The sequence below is a fragment of the Phyllobates terribilis genome, unplaced genomic scaffold, assembly GCF_046119375.1.
Source record: "Phyllobates terribilis strain yellow unplaced genomic scaffold, ASM4611937v1 Scaffold_5__5_contigs__length_657084704, whole genome shotgun sequence".
Classification (NCBI taxonomy): Eukaryota; Metazoa; Chordata; class Amphibia; order Anura; family Dendrobatidae; genus Phyllobates; species Phyllobates terribilis.
In genome coordinates this window covers 46965727-46987704 of record NW_027362765.1, presented here as the reverse complement: position 1 = coordinate 46987704, position 21978 = coordinate 46965727, and the positions used below count along the sequence as shown (strand labels likewise).

At 45.6% G+C, this 21978-nt stretch overlaps 1 protein-coding gene across 1 annotated transcript; it reads left to right on the top strand.

Annotated features, from left to right (window-relative positions):
- The first annotated feature begins 703 nt into the window (after positions 1-703).
- Positions 704-21541, top strand: LOC141271929 (uncharacterized). Its single transcript, XM_073682177.1, has 5 exons — positions 704-766; positions 2004-2144; positions 2273-2452; positions 2528-2651; positions 19224-21541. Exons 2-5 carry the CDS (start codon positions 2076-2078, stop codon positions 19973-19975), a joined length of 1125 nt encoding a protein of 374 aa, XP_073538278.1. The 5' UTR covers positions 704-766; positions 2004-2075; the 3' UTR covers positions 19976-21541.
- The last annotated feature ends 437 nt before the right edge of the window (positions 21542-21978 follow it).

Here is a 21978-nt window from a genome sequence, read left to right as displayed (position 1 = left end):
ATGCCGGACCCCGGCCGATTATACATTGATGCCCTATCTTATGGATAGGGCATCATTGTCAAAGTAGTGGACAACCCCTTTAAGAAACTGCTCATTTCATAACTGAATCTGACAACTTTTGAAAATATGTAGAACAGTGTAATCAATTCCTCCCAGTTAATAAGTCAACCTGGTCCTCAGAGGTCATAACACATGACTCTCGAGGACAGTTTATATAATGGGAAAATATAGGTCTATGCACAGAAATACACTGTGGGCAGAAAAGTATCCGTACACCTCGTACACACACGGCTCCGCTCCGTACACCTCGTACACACACGGCTCCGCTCCGTACACCTCGTACACGCGCGGCTCCGCTCCGTACACCTCGTACACGCGCGGCTCCGCTCCGTACACCTCGTACACGCGCGGCTCCGCTCCGTACACCTCGTACACGCGCGGCTCCGCTCCGTACACCTCGTACACGCGCGGCTCCGCTCCATACACCTCGTACACGCGCGGCTCCGCTCCGTACACCTCGTACACGCGCGACTCTGCTCCGTACACCTCGTACACACACAGCTCTGCTACATCCACACTGTAAACCCCTCCTGACCCCACACATAACCTTCACCTCATCCAGCACCATGACAACCAGCACAGCAGAGTCCTGCATCCACTGAGGCCCCTGATCATGTGACCCCTGACTCCTCCCCTCCTGTGACCTCATCACAGGTCCTGTGCGCACAGAACAGCCATATATGTGGTGGCGGCTCTGCAGGTGGAGGTATGTGGAGAGACCCCATTACTGGGCGCAGGGGGGCATTAACCCCTTCATTACTAGAGAGAACCCTTCCCGCCCAGAGCCGCGCTCCCATTTCTGCCATGTGTTTATAGATATCTCCCAACTTTAACAGAAGATAGAGAGGGATAGATTATGTGGTGAGTAGGAGCAGGAAGCATCTGGGGATAAATTCCCCATCAGACGTTCACCAGCTGAGTCTGACTGTCCTCACTGACTATAATGAGCTCCGGCCCATCATATTTCACACCTATGTTGTTTGTATCCACACTCAGGCCGTCTCCTCTGTGTTTCTCTCTGTTCTCTGGCCACCTCAACAGCGCCCCTCAATGTTCTTCTCTGCCCTTAGGCCATCTCCTCAGCATTCTTCTCTGCCCTTAGGCCGTCTCCTCAGCGTTCTTCTCTGCCCTTAGGCCGTCTCCTCAGCGTTCTTCTCTGCCCTTAGGCCGTCTCCTCAGCATTCTTCTCTGCCCTTAGGCCGTCTCCTCAGCATTCTTCTCTGCCCTTAGGCCGTCTCCTCAGCGTTCTTCTCTACCCTTAGGCCGTCTCCTCAGCATTCTTCTCTGCCTTTAGGCCGTCTCCTCAGCATTCTTCTCTGCCCTTAGGCCGTCTCCTCAGAGTTCTTCTCTGCCCTTAGGCCATCTCCTCAGCATTCTTCTCTGCCCTTAGGCCGTCTCCTCAGCATTCTTCTCTGCCCTTAGGCTGTCTTCTCAGCATTCTTCTCTGCCCTTAGGCCGTCTCCTCAGCGTTCTTCTCTGCCCTTAGGCCGTCTCCTCAGCGTTCTTCTCTGCCCTTAGGCCGTCTCCTCAGCATTCTTCTCTGCCCTTAGGCTGTCTTCTCGGTGATTCATTTCATCACACAGGAAATTGGAAAAAATAGCTGTTAGATAGTGTAGTTAGATAATTTTTAGAAGAAGTATACAATATTCAAAACAGGTAGTAATAGATTACGGCATAAAATAAATTAATTGGGAATTAGAATTTAATTTAATATAACTTCGGACCATCCCTTTAACTTTAATTATGTGCTCTGTCGATAAAATTTTCGGAAATATCCGCCTATTTCAGGTCGGAACTGCCTTTATGTTCCAGTTCATGACAAAAGAGAGACCACAACATCTACATGTTATATCTCCTCATATAATTCCCATTATTATCTCCAGTTATTGTATTATTGAATGGGTTTCTTTATGATGTTACATCGTCATCTTCTTCCCATTCAGGTCTCTACAATATCGGATCCTCTCAGTGGAGATCTTCTATATAAGAGAATTTTCTTGATTGACCCGTCAAGGATGGATAGTGGCAGGAAAGAGAGGCTGTTACACCTCACCCTAGAGATCGTCTTCCAACTTACTGGAGAGGTGAGAGATTCTGATAACATCGCATTACATCATTCTTATCTATGGGAATAACAGATGGACAGAACTGGAGAGGTGAGGACTCTGGAAATGCCCGAGTGAGATTTATTAATGTGTTTCTCCATATCCAGGATTACACAGTAGTGAAGAAGACCTCTAGTGAGCGCTGTCAGCCCCCTGTGTCTGAGGGATGGTGTAAACCTCTGAGCCCAATTGCAAAGCCTCCACCTCACCCCCTGAAATATGAGGACATCAATGAAAAGAAGATCCTAGAACTCACCTACAAGATGATTGAGCTGCTGACTGCAGAGGTGGGAATGCTGGGAAATTACACAGTAGCGCTATAAAGAGATCGGGGGGGATGACAGTATCCTTGTATGTGTCAGGTTCCTATAAGGTGTCAGGATGTCGCCGTCTATTTCTCCATGGAGGAGTGGGAGTTTTTAGAAGGACACAAAGATCTGTACAAGGACGTCATGATGGAGGTTCCCCAGCGCGTCACATCTCCAGGTAACTGATATGAATCAATACACTTTATTTGTTCATCTATGACAGCACAACGAGAGAGAATATCCGCCCACCAAGGACAGGAAACCTCCAGGTTTAAAAGGGCGGCACCTCTCTTCCGCCTCAGTTTGGTTTCCTTTTCTTGATGAGGGAACATGCCTGTCTTATCTGCGAAGATAGAAGACCTTCCTGTCCCAGACCCGACCGGCCGGTTCAGGCAGGGATGCATTCTCTGCCTTGGAGGGAGCCACTGTGGGCTCAAGGGGGCCTGCTCCATGAGCAATGGTGAAATGAGCTGGCTTTCCTTGCCTGGGGATGGACCGCTCAAGCGTGGGTCGGATGGCGGGGGAAGCCTGCAATTTCCACAGCTTCCCAGTAGATCAGCAGGAAGTGTGGGCCGCGCGGGCAGATGACACGGCAGGCGCGGCCAAGGACGCGGTCGCGTGACATGCAGCATGGATGGGGAGCAGCCGTGTGGCGCGGTGCGCGGCCGGGTGACGCAGCAGGCGCAGCCTGATGATGCGGTCGGAACCAAGATGGCGGCCGCATGGTCACTGAGAAGTACCTGAGTGTTTTTCGGCTGTGGACGCTCCGGAGGGGGCGTGCTCTTCCGGGGAAGGGGTTCCCCGCCGGGGAACCTATCCAGAGCCACGCAGAGGGTCTGGTGACCCGAAGGTACCGGGCAGTGGCCAATATAAAAATGGCTGGCTCCACTGCTGGGGTGCTTCCCAGCTATTCACGTGTGTATTCCATGATGAGCCATTGTGAGCAGCAGCAGTCACCGCAGCAGAGCAGCAGCAACAAGATCAGCTGCTGCCTGGGGAGCCCCAAGATCAAGTGGTCCAACGCCGCCTTCGTTCTAATGGAGGGAGCTGCCGTTCCACAGGGAGGCATGGATCTACAAGGTCCAGCCAGAAAGGTTCAAACAGGAAGAATATTTCTGCAGCCCCAAGAGAAAACCCTCCGGCTGAGAGATTCTTCAGCAAACCCAGTACCGTATGTCTGAGCAAAGGGTAAGTGATCTTCTTGAAAGTTCACTTGGTGATTGTCCCTTCTCCTTGTTAAATTTTCCAGGGAAAGGAGTGTGGTACAAAATCCTAGCACAAGGAGTGTGCCTTATGTAAAATTCCCCTGCCAGACTCTTGCCTTAAAAAACTCTGTCGATCATGTATTGATCAAACTGTGGCTGAAGGGACCCCCGATTTCTCCTCAGGATTAAGATCCTTCATCAAGGAAGAGATAGGCAAGGCCCTCTGCAAAAAAACGACAGGACAGCAGGGAAGGGAACCTTCTCTAGTATCCGAAGGATCCTCAGTTCCTACTGAGCCCAAGAATTCGGATGATACTTCCCTTTCTGCATCCTCTTCAGATAGCAACTCAGGTCATCACTGTTTTCCCCTGAACGAAGTTGACGCCCTGGTTAAAACCGTCCGTACCACAATGGGTATCGTGGACTCTAAGACAGAGAAATTTGTTGAGGATAGAATGTTTGGGGGTCTAGACCAGAAGAAGAAGTGTTTTCCCTTAAATAGTAAAATTCAAGGGTTAATCCAGAGAGAGTGGAAGAAGCCAGAAATAAAAGGCACTCTTCCACCTTCATTTAAGAGGAAATATCCCTTTGATGAACCATCATGCTCCTCTTGGCCCAAAGTCCCTAAACTTGATGTGGCCATAACCAAAGCCTCCAGGAACTCCTCTCTACCCTTTAACGACATGGGGGCGTTAAAGGATCCGCTTGATAGTAGGGCGGATACCTTTCTAAAGGGCACATGGGAGACTTCAGCGGGGGCCTTAAAGCCTGAAGTGGCAGCTACCTGTACTACCAGGTCTTTAATGATTTGGTTGGAGCAGTTAGAATGACAGTTAAGGGAGGGAGTAGCAAGAAGTCAAATTTTGTCCTCAATTCCCCTTGTTCAGGGTGCTGCAGCCTTTCTTGCCAATTCATCAGCGGACTCATTAAGACTAGCAGCAAGATCGGCCGCCCTCTCAAATGCTGCACGTCGAGCTTTGTGGTTAAAGTGTTGGCCGGGAAACATTCAGGCCAGGTCCAGGTTGTGTTCCATCCCTTGCAAGGGAGAATATCTGTTCGATTCTACGATGGATGAGATACTAGAGAAGGCAGGAGACTCTTAAAAAAGGTTTTCATCAGTATCTATGCCTAGCTACAAACGGTCATTTCAGAAAAAGTAGTTTATCCACAGGAGGCCAGCGAAGGACAAGGACAAGTACGAGAAGCGCAAGCCGAGAGGAAGAGGACTGCTGTTTGAATCCCCCTCCCAGGGAGCCCGAAAGACGTTTAGCCCAGGGTGGAGGAAAGGCTTTCCTCCTTTTTCCCAGCCCGGGAGCGCATCACTGCGAGCAGATGGATTCTCGGTCTGGTGAAGTCGGGACTGAAGTTGGAATTTTCTTCTCTTCCCCGGGGTAGATTTATGATTACTCCCTCTCACTCCTCTCCAGAGCAACAGCTTTCCTTGCAGCAGGAGGTTTATGACTTAATTGCAAAGTCCGTTCTGATAGAGGTCCCAGTAACAGAGAGAGGGCAGGGGTTTTACTCCCCTCTCTTCCTGGTGTCCAAACAGGACAGGACAATAGTCAATCTGAAGTCCCTAAATAAATACCTGAAGGTGTATACCTTTAAAATGGAAACGCTGAAAACAGCAATAAAATTTCTCTTTCCTGGTGGTTATTTGGCGGTCTTACATCCCAAAGATGCATACTACCATGTACCCATTCATACGGATTACCAAAAGCACTTAAGGGTAGCGGTGAATATGGGGGGTGTAATTAAACACTTCCAGTACACATCCCTCCCCTTTGAGCTAGCCGTAGCTAGTTTTCAGAACAGGACATTCTCTGACCCTCACGTATCTCTTTCTCAGATCTGTGATTTTCATGGATGTGTGAATGGATCTATAAAATGCTACGAGTCCATGTACCATCCGATAAAAAAATCTGGCAGCACACGGACATTTCACACAAATGTGAGAATGTGGCCTAAGGGATTTTACAGATAATGTTATCACTCCAAGTCACACAGTGCAGATACAGAATAATATTTACATCCAGGCATTTACCGCTGACGTCTCATCTGATCAGAGTCGGTTTCTGCTGCTTCTTCTCCATCTGGTCAGACCTTCATTTCCACATCTCCCAGCCACATCTCGTCTAGTCACGATGATTAGTGCAGCCCTAAAAATGGGCTGTAAGCCATAATCATCAACATTAACAGAAATAAACACTTGAAATAGATCACTGTTTGTAATGACTATATATAATATATGAGTTTCACTTTTTGTATTGAAGGAAATAAATGAACTTTTTGATGATATTCTAATCTAGTGAGATGCACCTGTATGTATACATGTCTCCCCCGCACTGCGCCCCTGAATACAGATATGTACCCCCCATTATTATACTATTAGCCACTTAGTAATCAAAATATAAAGTGATAAGCAGCTCTGTACCCCTCATTAACTATAATCTCCACCGCCGAATAATATAAATTATTCAGTCTCTGTGACTCTCCCCAATTAACTGTAAGGCTCTGTGCACACAGAAAATATACAAGGCTTCACAGTACAAGCAAAGTGAAATCCCCTATCGTTGCTCTCTCCCAGCACCCCCCATCATTGCTCTCCCAGCACCCCCCATCATTGCTCTCTCCGAGCACCCCATCATTGCTCTTCCAGCACCCCCCATCATTGCTCTCTCCCAGCACCCCCATCATTGCTCTCTCCCAGCAACCCCCGTCATTGCTCTCTCCCAGCAACCCCCATCATTGCTCTCTCCCAGCACCCACATCATTGCTCTCTCCCAGGAATTCCCATCATTGCTCTCTCCCAGCAACCCCCGTCATTGCTCTCTGCAAGCACCTCCATCATTGCTCTCTCCCAGCACTCCCATCATTGCTCTCTCCCAGCATCCCCATCATTGCTTTCTCCTAGCAACTCCCCTCATTGCTCTCTCCCAGCACCCCCATCATTTCTCTCTCCCAGCACCCCCCATCATTGCTCTCTCCCATCACCCCCATCATTGCTCTCTCCCAGCACCCCCATCATTGCTCTCTCCCAGCACCCCCCATTATTGCTCTCTCCCAGCAACCCCCATCATTGCTCTCTCCCAGCACCCCCATCATTGCTGTCTCCCAGCACCCCCATAATTGCTCTCTCCCAGCACCTCCCATCATTGCTCTCTCCCAGCACCTCCCATCATTGCTCTCTCCCAGCACCCCCATCATTGCTCTCTCCCAGCACCCCCATCATTGCTCTCTCCCAGCAACCCCCATCATTGCTCTCTCCCAGCACCCCCATCATTGCTCTCTCCCAGCACCCCCATCATTGCTCTCTCCCAGCACCCCCATCATTGCGCTTTCCCAGCACCCCCATCATTGCGCTCTCCCAGCAAACCCCGTCATTGCTCTCTCCCAGCAACCCCCATCATGGCTTTCTCCCAGCACCTCCATCATCGCTCTCTCCCAGCACCCTGTCATTGCTCTTTCCAAGCACCCACATTATTGCTCTCTCCCATTAACCCCCGTCATTCCTCTCTCCCATTAACCCCCATCATTGCTCTCTCCCAGCACCCCATCATTGCTCTTTCCTAACATCCTCATCATTGCTCTCCCCATCCCAATCATTGCTCTACCCAGCCCCACCATCCCCATCATTGCTCTCCCCATCTCCATCATTGCTCTCCCCATCGCCACCATCCCCATCATTGCTCTCCCTATCGCTACCATCCCCATTATTGCTCTCCCCATCGCCACCGTCCCCATCATTGCTTTCCCCTACCTACCCTCATTCTCCTGGACCTCTTCCCAGTGTTTCAGTAAAAAAAGAAAAACAGAAAAAACAACTTACCTCTCAGCACGCTTCCCAGCAGCATCCTCGTTGCCGGCTACTTTCTCCCTGACCCAGGCGTGCCCTGCATGATGACGTCCTCAAGCTGTGCACATCTGTGTCAGAGAGGAAGCACCGGGCAAAAAGCAGAGGACGGATCTCTCAGCTTTGCTGCCATTTTCCTCCTGTCAGAAGCGGTGCTGGAGGGATCGCTCCCTGCCTGCTGCACATGAGAGGGCAATCTGGCTTTGGGCCCCGAGAAGCAGGCCAGATTGCCATCAATATTAGCCGCCCAGCAAAAGCCCCCCTGACCCTCTGGGCCCCGGTATGTCTGCCCCTGGATCCCACACTTGGACACTCAGAATAGCTGTTCACTTTTCCATTTGTTGATTCGGGCCTCTTCCCCGGCCAGCTTCAAGCGAGTCAAGAAGAGAACACGTGCAGCGATTCCCAAATATTTGAGCAGCCACGGTCACACGAAGGCAACTGTGGGAAAGTGCAATTACTGTTGAAAGAGGTGGATGATGATGAAGAGACACAATTGCCAGAAAGTCAGGAGGAGGACCAGGGTGCGGAAGTGGAAAACGAGGTGGTGGATGATATAGTAACTGACCCAACCTGGCAGGGAGACATGCAGAGTGAGGACAGCAGCACACAGGGGGAGGGAGGCGTAGCACCACAACAGGCAGGAGGAAACAGTGTGGAGGCCGCAGACACAAGTCGGGAAAGATTTCCCTGTAACGCCAACACGACAGAAGTTGCCAGTACAACTTAGGTCTTCCTGAATTTGGTTGTTTTTTAAAGACTCTGCAGATAACCTCAAAAAGACTATTTGCACCACCTGAAAAGTCAGCATCAGCAGGGGTAGCAAAACTAGCAGCCTGACCACCACCAGCATGATCAGGTACATGGCAGCAAAGCACCCGACTAAGTGGGCCAAACCCCAGGGTCCAGAAACAGTGCCTGCGGGTGACACCACTGCTTCTTCCGCTGTTGTGCGTGCACATCAATCCCCTGTCCATGGTGCATGCGAAGATGCCTCTCGCCCTGCATGTGTCGTTGCACACTCTGAACTAGCACCATCAGCAAGCACGTCTACATCCTTGTCCCATCGCAGCGTTCAGTTGTCCCTACCCCAGTCCTTGGAACGCAAGCACAAATACGCAGCCAACGCCCCACAGGCCACACTACTAAATTCACACATTTCGCGAATGCTTGTGTTCGAAATGTTGCCTTTTAGGCTCGTGGAGACAGAAGCTTTCCGCAACCTGATGGCGGCGGCCGTTCCTCGGTACTTGATCCCCAGCCGCCACTACTTCTCCCTGTACGCCGTCCCCGCATTACATGAACACATGTCCCACAACATTAGCCGTGCCCTCAACAACGCAGTTAGTGGGAAAGTCCACCTAACCACGGACTAGTGGTCAAGTGTTTGTGGGCAGGGACGATACATCTTGCTGACGGTACACTGGGTTAATACAGTGGAAGCTGGGACCCAGTCGGACCTTGGGACGGAACACATCCTCCCGATGCCGAGGATTGTGGGCCCTGGGTCAATCAGGGTTGCCCCCACATTCTGCAGCTCCTGTACCTCCTCCTCCTCCTCCTCTTCAGCCTCCATCTTTGAAATGACCACATCAGTCACAAGCTGGAAGCACTGCAGCACTGCCTCGGTCAAGCGGCAACAGGCTGTGCTGAAGCTAATATGCTTAGGTGACAAACCGCACAATCCTGAAGAGTTGTGGACAGCTCTGAAAGAGCAGGCAGATCTGTGACTGACACCACTGACCCTACAGCCAGGCATGGTTGTGTGTGACAATGGCCGGAACCCGGTGGCGGCTCTGAAGCGCGGTGAGCTCACACACTTAACATGCCTGGCCTATGTGCTTAACCTCGTGGTTCAGCGGTTTCTCAAAATCTATCCTGATATGCCGGATCTTCTTGTCAAAGTACGCTACGTGTGCTCATTTTAGAAAGTCAGTCTGTCTCCCTTGCTGTGCTTCAGCAGTGTTTGCAGCTTCCAGCTCACTGACTGGTGTGCGATGTCCCCACATGTTGGAACTCTACATTGCAGATTGTGGGAAGGATTTGTGAGCAGAGGAGGGCAGTTGTTGACTACTAGCATAGACAAGTCCTTCGGTATTCAGTTCAGAGTCCACACATAAGACCTCAGGAGTGGACATGGATGTCAGACATCTGTACCATCCTCCAAAACTTTGAGGACTCCACCAAGATGGTGAGCGGCAATGATGCCGTAATTAGCGTCACCATCCCTCTTCTCTGTCTTCTGAAACGCTCTCTGCTCACAATTAAAGAGGATGAATTGCCGGCTGAGCATGATGAGATGGAGCAAGGAACCATACAGGGTAATTCCACACAGCCCAGCCTCATCTCATCCCAATGTGGATTGGGTGACAATGAGGAGGAGGAAGAACAGGAGCTACTTTCTTGCGCTATAGACGGTACTACCTGTACAACTGTCATACCATCTGTTCAGCGTGGATGGCCTGAGGACAGGGAGGAGGAGGAGGAGAGCATGATCAGTCATCCTCCTGGTGAGGACACGGAAGTCTTGCCTGTTAGCAGTCTGGCACATATGGCTGAGTTTATGTTACGCTGCCTTTCCCGTGACCCTTGCATTGTCCAAATTTTTGATGACAGATATTACTGGTTGCTGACGCTTCTAGATCCATGCTACAAGGAGAACTGTCTCTCATTCCCGTGCCGGACAGGCCTAATAAAAGGGGGCAGTACCAGAATGCCCTTGTTGCAGAATTATTAATAAAATCACATCTGAAAACGCTGGCGGCAGAGGTCACAGTTCATTGGACAACCAAGGAGTACAGGCAAGATAGACACAAATCCAATCCATCAGAGGCAGGGGAACACTATCAAAGTTCTGGGACAGTTTTCTCAGACCCTCCCATCGCACAGGCCCTGATGCACGGTGTACTCTCACAAGGAGGGACAAGTTTTGAAAAATGCTGAGGGAGTACCTTGCCGACCGTACCAATGTCCTCCGTGATTCCTTTGTGCCTTATAATTATTGGGTATCCAAGCTGGACACGTGGCATGAACTAGCTGTCTATGCCTTGGAAGTCCTGGCCTGCCTTGCCACTAGTGTTTTGTCAGAGCGGGTTTTTAGTGCCGCTGGTGGAATTATAACCGATAGGCGAATCCGCCTGTCAACTGAAAATGCTGACAGGCTGACTTATATAAAAATAAACAAGGGCTGGATTGGGCCAGACTTCTCAACACCACCGAATGATAGCAGCGTAACATTAACTCAAATACAGTGTCTTTTTTTTGGGAGGTCTAACTCTATTCCCAAGCACCTCTGTTTTCACACCCAGACATGGGTATACACTTCCTGATTTTGTCTATTTCCTCTTGTCCTCCTCCTTCTCCTCATCCTCCACCACCATATCTACGTCTCTTGCAAGGGGCATTGGAGTTCCTCCACATTTTTGGCAGCCATTGCATTCACTGCATAGGCAAACAGAATGGGAGACCCACTTCCTAATAATGGGAACATTGTTTTCAGGTGGCCCTCCAATCTCTATGTCTCTTGCAAGGGACATTGGAATTCCTCCAAATTTTTGGCAGCCTTTGCATTCATTGCATAGGCAAACAGTATGAAAGACCAACTTCCTAATAATGGGAACATTTTTTTCAGGAGGTCCTCCGACCTCTACGTCTCTTGCAAGGGGCATTGTAATTCCTCCAAATTTTTGGTAGCCATTTCAGTCACTGCATACACAAGAACAGTATAGCTCCTTTCTAATGGGAACATGTCATTACTGTGGCCCAGTTCTATGTGTCTCTAAATTGGTATTGGGGTTTTTCCTAATTTTTGTCAGCCGCAGGACTCGCTGCATACCCTAGAACTGTATAGCAGACCCCTTCTTCCTAATGGGAACAAGTCATTACTGAGGCCCACCTCTATGTGTCTTTAAATTGTTAGTGGGCTTTTTCCTAAATTTTGTCAATCGTTGGACTTACTGCATAACCTATAACTGCATATTAGACCCTCTCTATTCTAATTGGAACATGTCATACTCATTATTGTGGCCCAGCTCTATGTGTCTTTAAATTGCTATTGGGGTTTTTCCTAAATTTTCACAGCCGTTGGATTCACTGCATGCCCTATAACTGTATAGCAGACCCTCTCCTTTCTAATGGGAACATGTCATACTCGTTACTGTGGCCCAGCTCTATGCGTCTTTAAATTGTTAGTGGGGTGTTTCCTAAATTTTGTCAGCCATTGGACTCACTTCATGCCCTATAACTGTATAGCTTACCCTCTCCTTTCTAATGGGAACATGTCGTACTCATTACTGTGGCCCAGCTCTGTGTATCTTTAAATTGTTAGTGGGGTTTTTCCTAAATTTTGGCAGCCGCTGGACTCACTGCATGGGCATTACCACTATAGGAGACCCACTCCTTTATAATGGAAACATTTTTTTTACTCAGACCTTCCTCTATGTCTCTTCAAAGGGGTATTGTGGTGCGTCCACATTTTTGGCAGCCCTTGCAGTAACTGCATACGCAATAACAGTATAGGAGACCCACTCTTTAATAATGGGAACAACAAAGCATAGTTGACTGCTGGCCCTTTAAGAATAGTAAGGGCCACCTGATGGCCCTATAAAATTAGTGTTTGTGACTTTCAGAGTCCCTCCTTCATAAATGAAACAGGTTATGTCTGATGATGTCTCACACACCACATGGCCAGATAAGGTTATAAAATGTTAAAATTACATTTCCCGGTGAATGCATTTTTCACAGTTGAAAGCAATGCTGAAGTGCAAAAACGCATCAAAAACGCTACGTGTGAACATAGCCAAAGGTGTGGAGGAGCATTGTAGTTTTTGTAGATTTATTTTGCCTTATATACAAGTCATTACCCTGGAAAATATGTTTCTTAACATTTTTCCCAGGAAAATCAATTTTAGTTTAGGTTTTGTATGTTTTATTGTGAGTCGTTAAAAGTGGAGTAATACCTCTGACAACATTGTTGACAGCAGTGACTTGGGAGTCAGAGATGCTTTCAGGGGTCTTCCCCATGCTGTTCCCATGTCATTTGAGCACTGTTCCCATTGATTTGGGCATTTTTTAGGCCCTCTGCAGACCGCCGGTGGGGCCGCCGGAAAAATGCTCGAGTTTTCCATAGACTTGCATTGGGCTCGTTGCTCGGACCGAGCACTCGAGTACTTCAATTTGCTCGACCCGAGCAACGAGTACCCGAGCATTTTAGTGCTCGCTCATCACTAGTAGTAGGAAGCCATCTTTCTCAGGTGCCAAAGTAGAAGGGGCACCTATAGGAAAGATTTTAGAATCCCTTCACAAAGGCCTGGAATTGGGGTTGGCTACTAGTACACTGAAAGTTCAGGTCTCAGCATTAGGCACCCTGTTTTCCTGTGATCTGGTGGGAAACTACTGGATCTCACGATTTATTAAGGCATCATTTAGATCCAGGTCTGTTGTAAAATCTAAGCTGGTACCTTGGGACTTGAACTTGGTCCTAAATGCACTGACCAACCCACCTTTTGAACCTTTAAAGTCAACATCCCTAAAAATTATCTCCCTCAAAACATCACTTCTTGTCACATTAACCTCAGCCAGAAGGGTAGGCGATATCCAAGCACTATCCACAGACCCCCTTCACTCAAATATTAGAGGATAAAATAATCTTCAAACCAGACCTGGCCTATCTCCCTAAAGTGTCAACTCGTTTCCACAGTACCCAAGAGATAATTTTACCCTCCTTCTGTACAAACCCTAAAACCCAGTAGGAAGAAAAATTACACACATTGGATGTTAGGAGATGCGTTATCAAATATCTTGCAATCTCGGAGGGTTATAGAAACGATAGGTCCCTTTTCTTATGTTACCAGGGGGTTAGGAAACGGTATAGGGCCTCAAAATCCACTATTGCCAGGTGGATAAGGGATGCCATCGCTCCTGCCTATTCGTCTACTGTTGAGGAAGTACTAGAAGGCCTAAGAGCCCATTCTACTCGGGCAGTGGCGACCTCCTGGGCAGAGAAGATGGATGTCTCCATAGAGGAGATATGTAAGGCTGCTACCTGGTCCTCTCCCTCTACCTTTTACAAGCACTATAAGTTAGATATTGGTGTCTCTACCGATCTCACCTTTGGGAGAAGGCTTCTCCAGGCTGTGGTCCCTCCCTAGAAATTTCCTCTCTGTAATTCTCTCGTGGTGCTGTCATGGGTGAACAAATAAAGTCTTAGTTACTTACTGGTAGTAAGATTTCTCGGAACCCATGACAGCACCCTTATAATCCCTCCCTTCATCTTTGTGGGAGCACTCCTTTAGAAATATCATATCTCACGCCTATAAGGTGCAAAAAAAAATTATATATATATATATATATATATATATATATATGTGGGAAAATTTTATGGATATACACATTGTTGTGAATTGGATTGTTGTTGTACTAACCTTGGCAGCCCTCTCAAGCTCTGTAAAGCAAACTGAGGCGGAAGAGAGGTGCCGCCCTTTTAAGCCTGTAAGTTTCCTGTCCTTGGTGGGTGGATCCACTCTCTCGTGGTGCTGTCATGGGTTCCAAAAAATCCCATTACCGGTAAGTAACTGAGACTTTTTTTTTATAATAATTGCTGCAGTAAAGCTAGGTTTACAGAATTTTCAAACACCCATATTCTGTAAACGTATATAGTGAGTCTGTAAATGTGTTCACATGATTTTGTTATAGCTATAATAATAGTATTTTTTTATTTCTTTAGCACCAACATATTCTACAGTATTTTACAACTCAGAGGGGACTTGAACAGATAACATAGATATTACAGAGTAACACATAATTCAACACATACCAAGAGAAGTGAGGGCCCTGCTCGCAATCTTACAATCGGTGAGGAAATAGGTGAAACACAAAAGGTAAATGCTGAAAAGTGTGGTGCAGCCATCAATATAATAGAGTATTCAAATAACGCTGCATGAACCGGTCACCTGCAGAGAGTGCTATTAAGTGCATGGACGGTGTGTAAACAGATGATTCGTGGGACCAGATAATGAGGAAAATTTAGGAAGGGTAAAGAGGAAATAGTTAAATCAGGTAAGATGATGAGACAGTCTAAAGAAATGCATTTGTAGAACATGCATAAAACTGTCTATATTGGTAATTAATTGAATTGTCTGAAGTAGTGCACTCAATAGAATTAGCACAGCACGAGAGAAGTCTTGGAGACCGCAGAGGGAGGTTCAAATTATTAAGGTTGTTAGGTCATTAGTGAAATGGAGAGCACAGCTAGGATGGTAGACAGAGATACGGAAATAGATATTGGACGGTGCAAAACTGTGCAGAGCTTATTGTGTGAGAATAATAAGTTTATATTGTATTCGGTATCAGATGAGCAACCAGTGCAATGACTGACACAGGGGGGAGGCATAGTTATAGCCCTTGTCTTATTTACTGCATTATTCCTGTGTCCTGTTGTGCAGAAATATATGACTCTCCAGATTTTGTGTTATACTGTACATAATGAAGAGACCTGAGTAGTCTCGAAAGCTTTCTATTTGTTACCATCTCTTCAGTCAGCGAATAAAAGGTATCAACCACTGAGGACTCACAAATTTTAATATTTTATCTACTGGCTAACATGGTAAAAAGATAATACAGGAAAAATATAAGAGCAACAGTAAGAATTTATGAACAGACAAAGATAAGAAAAGGTCAAATTCTAGAGATATTTTTCAGATGCACGTGACATGAGAAAGTGAATGATCAGATCTAAGTAGTAAAAGAAAGATCTGACCAGGGCTGTAGAGTTGGAGTGATGGAGTCGGTAAAAATCGACCGACTCCAAAAATATATAATAAAGTGGGTACAGTAGTTGAGTGCAGTAAGTGCTGTAAATTTGTTTCACAAGAATTTGGGAAAGTTATGAATTGTCCTGATCCAAGGGTCTAGGATTTTAGTTTAGATGAATCTGTGCTGCACTTTATGTACATGTTTATTAATGAGGCCGTGCTGTGGAGTTGTGGAGTCAAGAGTCAGGGAAATTGAGGAGTTGGAGGTTTGGCTTACTGACTTCACAGCCCTGGATCAAATGGAGTCAAATGTAACCTCAAGATATCGCGCATTCTGCTTGGGAATTGTAATGAAACCACACACAGAAGTGGTAATATTGTGTTTAGGTAAATTAGTAGAGGGGGGGAAACACCCATCTTAGAAGAGTAACACTGCAGAGGAAAAGTGTAGGGGCCTGACCTCATGATTTATTACCTCTTGAGATTGAGACTACGCTCAGAGCACGTATTGACAAACTGCCTTCATAAAGACCGCACGAGAACCAATGTTATTACATTTGGCTGATCACATTGATTCTGCACAAGGATCGACTGTCTGTGTGAAAACAATAGCAGCAGACACTAGTCTCTTTGGGATGAAACTCACTAATTCAAGTCTATGATTACGCAAAAAAAACACACCCCATAGAGATCAAACATATAACATATAAATAATATCTAAATAATATCAAAATAGACAAGTCACCAGGCCCAGATGGCATACACCCCCGGGTACTAAAAGAATTAAGTAATGTGATAGACAGACCGCTGTATTTTATATTCAAGCACGCTTTATGGACAGGGACTGTCCCACTAGACTGGCGCCAAGCAAACGTGGTACCAATATTCAAAAAGGGGTCTAAAAGTGACCCTGGGAACTATAGACCAGTAAGCTTAATGTCTGTTGTGGGTAAATTGTTTGAAGGATTTCTTAGAGATGCTATTGTAGAATATCTTAATGATAATAACTGTCTAACTCCATATCAACATGGATTCATGAGGGATCGCTCCTGCCAAGCAAACCTGATCGCCTTCTACGAGGAGGTGAGCTCACAGCTGGACCGGGGAGAGTCAGTGGGTGTTGTATACCTTGACTTCTCCAAAGCGTTTGATACCGTGCCACACAAAAGGTTGGTATATAAAATGAGAATGCTTGGTCTGGGGGATAATGTGTGCAAGTGGGTAAATAGCTGGCTGAGTGATAGAAAGCAGAGGGTGGTTATCAATGGAGTAAGCTCAGGGTGTGTAAGGGTTACTAGCGGGGTGCCTCAAGGGTCTGTCTTGTAAAGAGAGGAGAGAACAAGGCGCAATGGGTGACTCAGTATTGCAATTGTTAGAGGGGTGTGAGGATGGCTACTAACCTTATGAAGTTGTGCACCTCTGCACAACCCCAGTGTAAAGCTCCACAAGCTCCGCTCTGTTGGTGGCTGTCATCTAATTCCAGCGGCGCTCACAGATCCTGATCTCTCGGTGGTGGATCATGTGGTCAGGTTAGTTGCATGTAACGCCGAGATGGACGCCCAGCTTCACCAACACCCCAGTCCTTTTAATATTTTTGCCCTGTTATTGGCGCTCTGGTACCGCTATTCATATTCACTGATCAAGAGTCTGTCTTGGGCCCTATATTATTTAATATATTTATTAATGATCTAGTGGAAGGGTTGCATAGTAAAATAGCAATATTTGCAGATGATACTAAACTTTGTAAAGTAGTTAATACAGATGAGGATAGGGCACAGCTACAGGAGGATTTAGATAAATTGGGGAGTTGGGCCAAAAAATGGCAAATGGGGTTCAATGCCGATAAATGTAAGGTCATGCACATGGGAAAGAAAAACAGCAGTCACCCATACATATTAAATGAGAAACCGTTGGGGAAATCTGACATGGAGAAGGACCTGGGCATCTTGGTTAACAGCAAATTAAGTTGGAGTGCCCAGTGTCAGGCAGCAGCTGCGAAGGCAAATAGAGTCATGGCATGCATCAGAAGAGGAATAGGGGCATATGATAACATTGTTCTTCCTCTGTATAAAGCGCTGGTAAGGCCGCACTTAGAATATTGTGCACAGTTCTGGGCTCCGGTGCTCAAGAAAGACATATTGGAGCTAGAGAGGGTACAAAGGAGGGCGACTAAGGTAATAAAGGGAATGGAGGGACTAGAATACCCAGAGAGGTTGTCAAAATTAGGCCTATTTACGTTGGAAAAGAGAAGGCTTAGGGGAGACCTCATAAACATGTATAAATACATCAGGGGGCAGTACAGAGATCTCTCCCATGACCTGTTTATACCAAGGATGGTGACAAAGACGAGGGGGCACACTATGCGTCTGGAGGAAAGGAGGTTCCTGCACCAGCATAGAAGGGGATTCTTTACGGTCAGAGCCGTGAGACTCTGGAACTCTCTGGGAGAGGAAGTGGTGATGTCCAACTCACTTAATGAGTTCAAGAGAGGCCTGGATGCCTTTCTTGAGAACAATAAAATTACATCTTATGCTTAGTGATAGTTAATTAATCCAGGGATTTAATCTGACTGCCAGATTGGAGTCGGGAAGTGAATTTTTCCTCAATGATGTAAATTGGCCTATACTGCATGTTTTTTTTTGCCTTCCCCTGGATCAACGCTGCAGAATAGCTGCAGTGCACAAGAAATAGGCTGAACTGGATGGACGCTTGTCTTTTTTCGGCCTTATAAACTATGTAACTATGTAACATCCAATTTTTACTGATACATTGCAATTCTTAACATATAGGAAATATTTTTGGATTTGTACATTTTATTCCCTGCTGGTGAATGAAATAAAAAAACTAATGCCATATGGATAGCAAACTTAAGACGATAGAGATGAAAAAGTCTTGTTTTTCTGGCTACGTATTTATATAGGTTGAAAAAAAAGCAAAGGTCCATCAAGTCAACCTTTCTCCACCAGTTCTACAATCTCTATCACAATTACTTTTAACCCATAATGTCATTTATTTATTTACATTTATTTTACTCATTTATATAGCGCCATTAATTCCACAGCGCTTTACAGACATTATGGGCACTGTCCCCATTGGGGCTCACAATCTAAATGTCTTTGGAGTGTGGGAGGAAACCGGAGAACCCGGAGGAAACACGCAGAGAACATACAATCTCATTGCAGATGTTGTCCTTGGTGGGATTTGAACCCAGGACCACAGCGCTGCAAGGTTGCAGTGCTAACCACTGAGCCACCTGTATTTGTTGTGAGAATAGCATCCAACCCTCTTTTAAATACTGTTATAGTATTTGCCATTATTGTCTCTTGGGGTTGGCATTCCACTGTCTGACTGCTCTATCTGTGAAGAATTCTTTCCCACTTAGCTGCCGGAATCGCCTTTCCTCCATCCGTAAGAAATGTTCCCTGGTCCTTAGTAAATTCTTTGGAAGGAATAAGTCATGTGCCAGGTCTGCCAACACATGTACTTATGGTTGGCAGATTTTTTTTATACGGTTATGTGAACTTAGCTTTACCTTGAGATTGTGATCTGTTTTACCAAAAAAGTCGTAAGGATGTTGTACACGTTAATGTCATTCAAACCCACCATTTTTAGCTGGACATTGTGTTGCTCTAATGTGAATGAAGGTGTCCCGTTTTTTCTGTGGCAGAAGATGTCAGGAAAAAGAAGAATTTGGCTGATAGTTTTCAACATACACTACTTGATTGTTTTGTCTGGAAGGGTTAAACTTCATATTCTCGTACAGAGAGTGGTCAATAGGGGCCAGCCTAAAATGTTTGGCAAGATGTAATCTGTTAATTATTGAATGGTGCTACATGCCTTGCAATTTGTATGACTTTTTTGTACATAAATGTTATGAAATACAAATATATTTAAATTATATAACAAAAAATAAATAAAAATCTCACTTTTATTTTTGGTAGATGACCGTGTCAGAAGCTCAAAAAAACATGTGATATCTACAGATTTTACAGTTGATGATCGTGGTATCACACAAAATGCATATGAACAGCAAGTCATTATCCCATCTATACCCTCAGCCCCTCACAGCATATATAAATTATGCTACCCTGTCCAACTGGTCTTCGTTCCTGATTCATTACAGACTGTTAAGAAAATTGAAAATCAAAGTAAGGATGTTGAACATCATAGAATTCAAACGGGAGAGACTTCATATTCATTTTCTCAAAAGAAGAGATGTGTTCCAATGCAAAGTCATGTTGTTAGAAATGAGAAAAGTCACAGCGTGGAGAAGTCATTGTCATGTTCTGAATGTGGGAAATGTTTTGGAGAGAAATCAAGTCTTATTTTACACCAGAGAACTCACACAGGGGAGAAGCCCTTTGCATGTTCCGAATGTGAAAAATGTTTTACCGGGAAATCAGACCTTGTTACGCATCAGAGAATTCACACAGGGGTGAAGCCATATTCATGTTCAAAATGTGAGAAATCTTTCAGCCAAAAAACACATCTTAATAGACACCAGAATATTCACACCGATGTGAAGCCGTATCCATGCCTTAAATGTGGGAGATGTTTTGCTCAGAAATCGGTTCTTGAAATACATGAGAGATGGCACACAGGGGAGAAACCATTTTTATGTTTAGAATGTGGCAAATGTTTTACTCGCAAAGCAAATCTTGCTAAGCATCTGAAACTTCATACAGGAAAGTAGGCATTCTCTTTTTGGTACATATTTGTGTTAATGACAAGTAAAGTAATAAAGAGGACAGAAATTATAGTCAAATAATGTTATGTGCCATACATTAGAAATGGAGAGAAATTGAAGGCCCTAAATAATGATTAAAAATGATGTGCAATTACCAATAAATGCCTTTATTCCAAAATACAAATAGCACCCAGAAAACACACCTACAGTGGGTATGGAAAGTATTCAGACCCCTTTAAATTTTTCACTCTTTTCATTGCAGCCATTTGGTAAATTCTAAAAAGTTCATTTTTTTTCTCATTAACTACTTACCGGCCCAGGGCATATTAGTACGCCCCAGGCCATCACCCCCGGTCCAGTGAGGGCTCCGGCGCTGAGCCCGCACTGAACCGGGCACGTCAGCTGATTATTACAGCTGACATGTGCCCGCAACAGCCGCGGATGGAATCGCGATCCACCCGCGGCTGTTAACATGTTAAATGCCGCTGTCAATCTCTGACAGCGGCATTTAACATTGCCGTGCCGGAAGTCCAGCCTTAACCCCTCCCATCGGTGACCTCCCACGGTTCACCGATGGGTGGTCATGACAACCCTGAGTCTGCAGCAGACCCCAGTGGTTGTCATGTAAAGATTACTATGAGCGCCACCTAGTACAGGAGCATTTTTGCTGCATACAGGGGATCTACTGGTCCCCTGTATGTAGCAGAGGCGATCGGACAGTTGCTGCTTCGAAGCAAGCAAAAAGTTTAAAAGAAATGTTTTTAAAAATATTAAAAAAATATATGAAAGTTTAAATCACCCCCCTTTTGCCCCATTCAAAATAAAATAATAAAAAATAAACCCTACATACTCATATTTGGTATCGCCGCGTTCAGAATCGCCCGATCTATCAATATAAAAAGAGAATTAATCCGATTCGTAAACGGCGTAATGAGAAAAAAATTCTAAACGAAAGAATTACGTTTTTTTGGTCGCCGCAATATTGCAATAAAATGCAATAACGGGCGATCAAAACATCGGATCTACCCAAAAAATGGTATTAATAAAAACGTCAACTCAGTGCGCAAAAAATAAGCCCTCACCAGGCCTCAGCTCCCGTAAAATGGAGACACTATGGGTCTCGGAATATGGCGCCATTTTTTTATTTTTTTTTAGCAAATTTTGGATTTTTTTTTCATTGCTTAAATAAAAAAGAACCAATACATGTTTGGTGTCTATGAACTCGTAATGACCTGGAGAATAAGAATGGAAGGTCAGTTTTAGCATTCAGTGAACGTGGTAAAAAAAATAAAAAAAAAACATCTGTGGTATTGCACTTTTTTTGCAATTTCACCGCACTTGGAATTTTTTTCCCGTTTTCCAGTACATGATATGGTAAAACTAGTAATGGTGTTTAAAAGTACAACTCATCCCGCAAAAAATAAGCCCTCACATGGCCATATTGACCAAAAAATAAAAACGCTATGGCTCTGGGAACAAGGGGAGCAAAAAACGAAAATGCAAAAACGGAAAATCCCATGGTCATAAAGGTTAAAGTACACTCTGCACCCCATGTTGACTGAAAAAAAACAGAAATGTAGAAATTTTTGCAAATTTATTAAAAAAGAAAAACTGAAATATCACATGGTCATAAGTATTCAGACCCTTTGCTCAGTATTAAGTAGAAGCTCCCTTTTGAGCTAGTACAGCCATGGGTCTTCTTGGGAATGATGCAACAAGTTTTTCACACCTGGATTTGGGGATCCTCTGTCATTCTTCCTTGCAGATCCTCTCCAATTCCATCAGGTTGGATGGTGAACGTTGGTGGACAGCCATTTTCAGGTCTCTCCAGAGATGCTCAATTGGGTTTAGGTCAGGGCTCTGGCTGGGCCAGTCAAGAATGGTCACAGAGTTGTTCTGAAGCCACTCCTTTGTTATTTTAGCTGTGTGCTTAGGGTCATTGTCTTGTTGTTGGAAGGTGAACCTTCGGCCAAGTCTGAGGTCCAGAGCATTCTGGAAGAGGTTTTCTT